This window comes from Lathyrus oleraceus, chromosome 7 (genome assembly GCF_024323335.1).
Source record: "Lathyrus oleraceus cultivar Zhongwan6 chromosome 7, CAAS_Psat_ZW6_1.0, whole genome shotgun sequence".
Lineage (NCBI taxonomy): Eukaryota > Viridiplantae > Streptophyta > Magnoliopsida > Fabales > Fabaceae > Lathyrus > Lathyrus oleraceus.
In genome coordinates, this window is record NC_066585.1 from 192,222,450 (window position 1) to 192,224,292 (window position 1,843).

The 1,843-nt window shown below is 37.0% G+C and overlaps 1 protein-coding gene across 1 annotated transcript; it reads left to right on the plus strand.

The window, feature by feature from the left end:
* Nucleotides 1-413: 413 nt before the first annotated feature.
* On the plus strand, nucleotides 414-1,235 carry LOC127102844 (uncharacterized). The gene has a single exon (XM_051040171.1). It carries the CDS (start codon nucleotides 414-416, stop codon nucleotides 1,233-1,235), a length of 822 nt encoding a protein of 273 aa, XP_050896128.1.
* Nucleotides 1,236-1,843: the final 608 nt, after the last annotated feature.

Here is a 1,843-nt window from a genome sequence, read left to right on the forward strand (position 1 = left end):
ACTCTTGCAAATTTATAGGTACATACTCATCATATTACTCTTCTAATGAACTTTTAAACTTGTTTCTATTTTGTTTTGTAACTTCTTCACATTTATTGTTAAGATTTATTTATTTATTTATTTGTTTTAGAATTATTTCTGTTTAAAATTAATGGCAGTAGCTAAAACCTGGTCTTTAGGAATTGTGGGTTAGTTGGTTAGTGGATAGCTAGTTTTTAGGAAAGCTGGAAACAACGGTTACACTTTGTAATGCCTACAAAAGGGACCTATTCTTATGAATAAAATTATCCAGTATTTTGTTTCTCTTATATCAGTGGTATCCAGAGCCTCGTTACGTGAGAGGGATTGCAGTGGAAAAAATAATAATACTGCGAGGGAGAGAACCAGGAAAAGCTATAATTCTTTTCTCACAAATGACTTCAGAAAATGGCTTTGTGCAAGCAGCTATTCCACACTTTGATGGTCACTATGACCATTGGAGCATGCTCATGGAGAACTTCTTGAGATCCAAAGAATATTGGACGGTTGTTGTTTCTGGCGTAGTAGAACCTGCAGCAGATGTTGAGTTGTCAGACGGGCAAAAGACGGAGCAGGAAGGACTAAAGCTGAAGGATCTCAAAGCAAAGAATTATCTTTTCCAAGCAATTGACCGATCAATTTTGGAAACCATTCTTTGCAAGGACACTGCAAAGCATATTTGGGATTCCATGAAGAAGAAATACCAAGGTACAACAAGAACAAAGAGGCAGCAGCTTCAATCACTTCGTTCGGAGTTTGAATTACTTCGAACGAAATCAGGAGAGTCAGTTACAGACTACTTTTCAAGAATGATGGCTATCGTTAATAAGATGCGGATTCATGGAGACAAGACAACAGATGTCACCGTTGTTGAGAAGATTCTTCGATCCTTGACACCAAAATTTAATTTTGTTGTCTGTTCGATAGAAGAAGCAAATGATGTGGATGAACTTTCAATTGATGAATTGCAAAGTTCCTTGTTGGTTCATGAGAAAAAAATTAACCAGCAGAAGAAAGAAGAACAAGCATTGAAGGCTGTATCCGAAAATCACACCATATCTAGTGGAGGTGATAAAGGACGAGATAGAGGAAGACATCGAGGCAGAGGAGGCAAAAATAACTATGATCGGGTGAACCAACAAAATTATCAGCATCAAGAAAGTTATTTTCAAGGAAGAGGAAGAGGACGTGGAGGCCATCAATTAACAAAGTCATGAAACAAGTCCAATATTGAATGCTACAGATGCCATAAGTATGGCCATTACAAGTCAGAATGCAGAACAAATTTGAGATATCAAAGAGGAGAAAAATCCAACTTTGCAGAAAGAGAGGAAGAGGTGTCTCTTCTAATGGTGTGTCACGTGAAGGAAGAAATTCAACCAAACTTGTGGTATTTGGATACTGCCTGCAGCAATCATATGTGTGGCGATAAGAAGGCATTCTCTGACTTAGACGAATCATTTCGCAGCACTATTAAATTTGGTGACAACTCTACTGTGTCTGTCATGGGAAAAGGAACAATTGGCATTCATACAAAAAAAAATTATGTTCAAACTATTTCTAATGTTCTTTTTGTTCCAGATTTGAAAACAAATTTACTAAGTGTTGGCCAGCTTCAAGAAAAGGGATATGGAATCTATGTCAAAAATGGAGTTTGCAGAATTGAAGATGAAAAATTGGGTTTGATAGCTCAAGTGAACATGACAGCTAATAGAATGTTTCCATTGTATCTACAAGACAATACTCAATCATGTCTTTCTGCAAGGTTAAAAGAAAAGGAATGGCTTTGGCACTTTCGCTACGGGCATCTTAGTTTTGGTGGGTT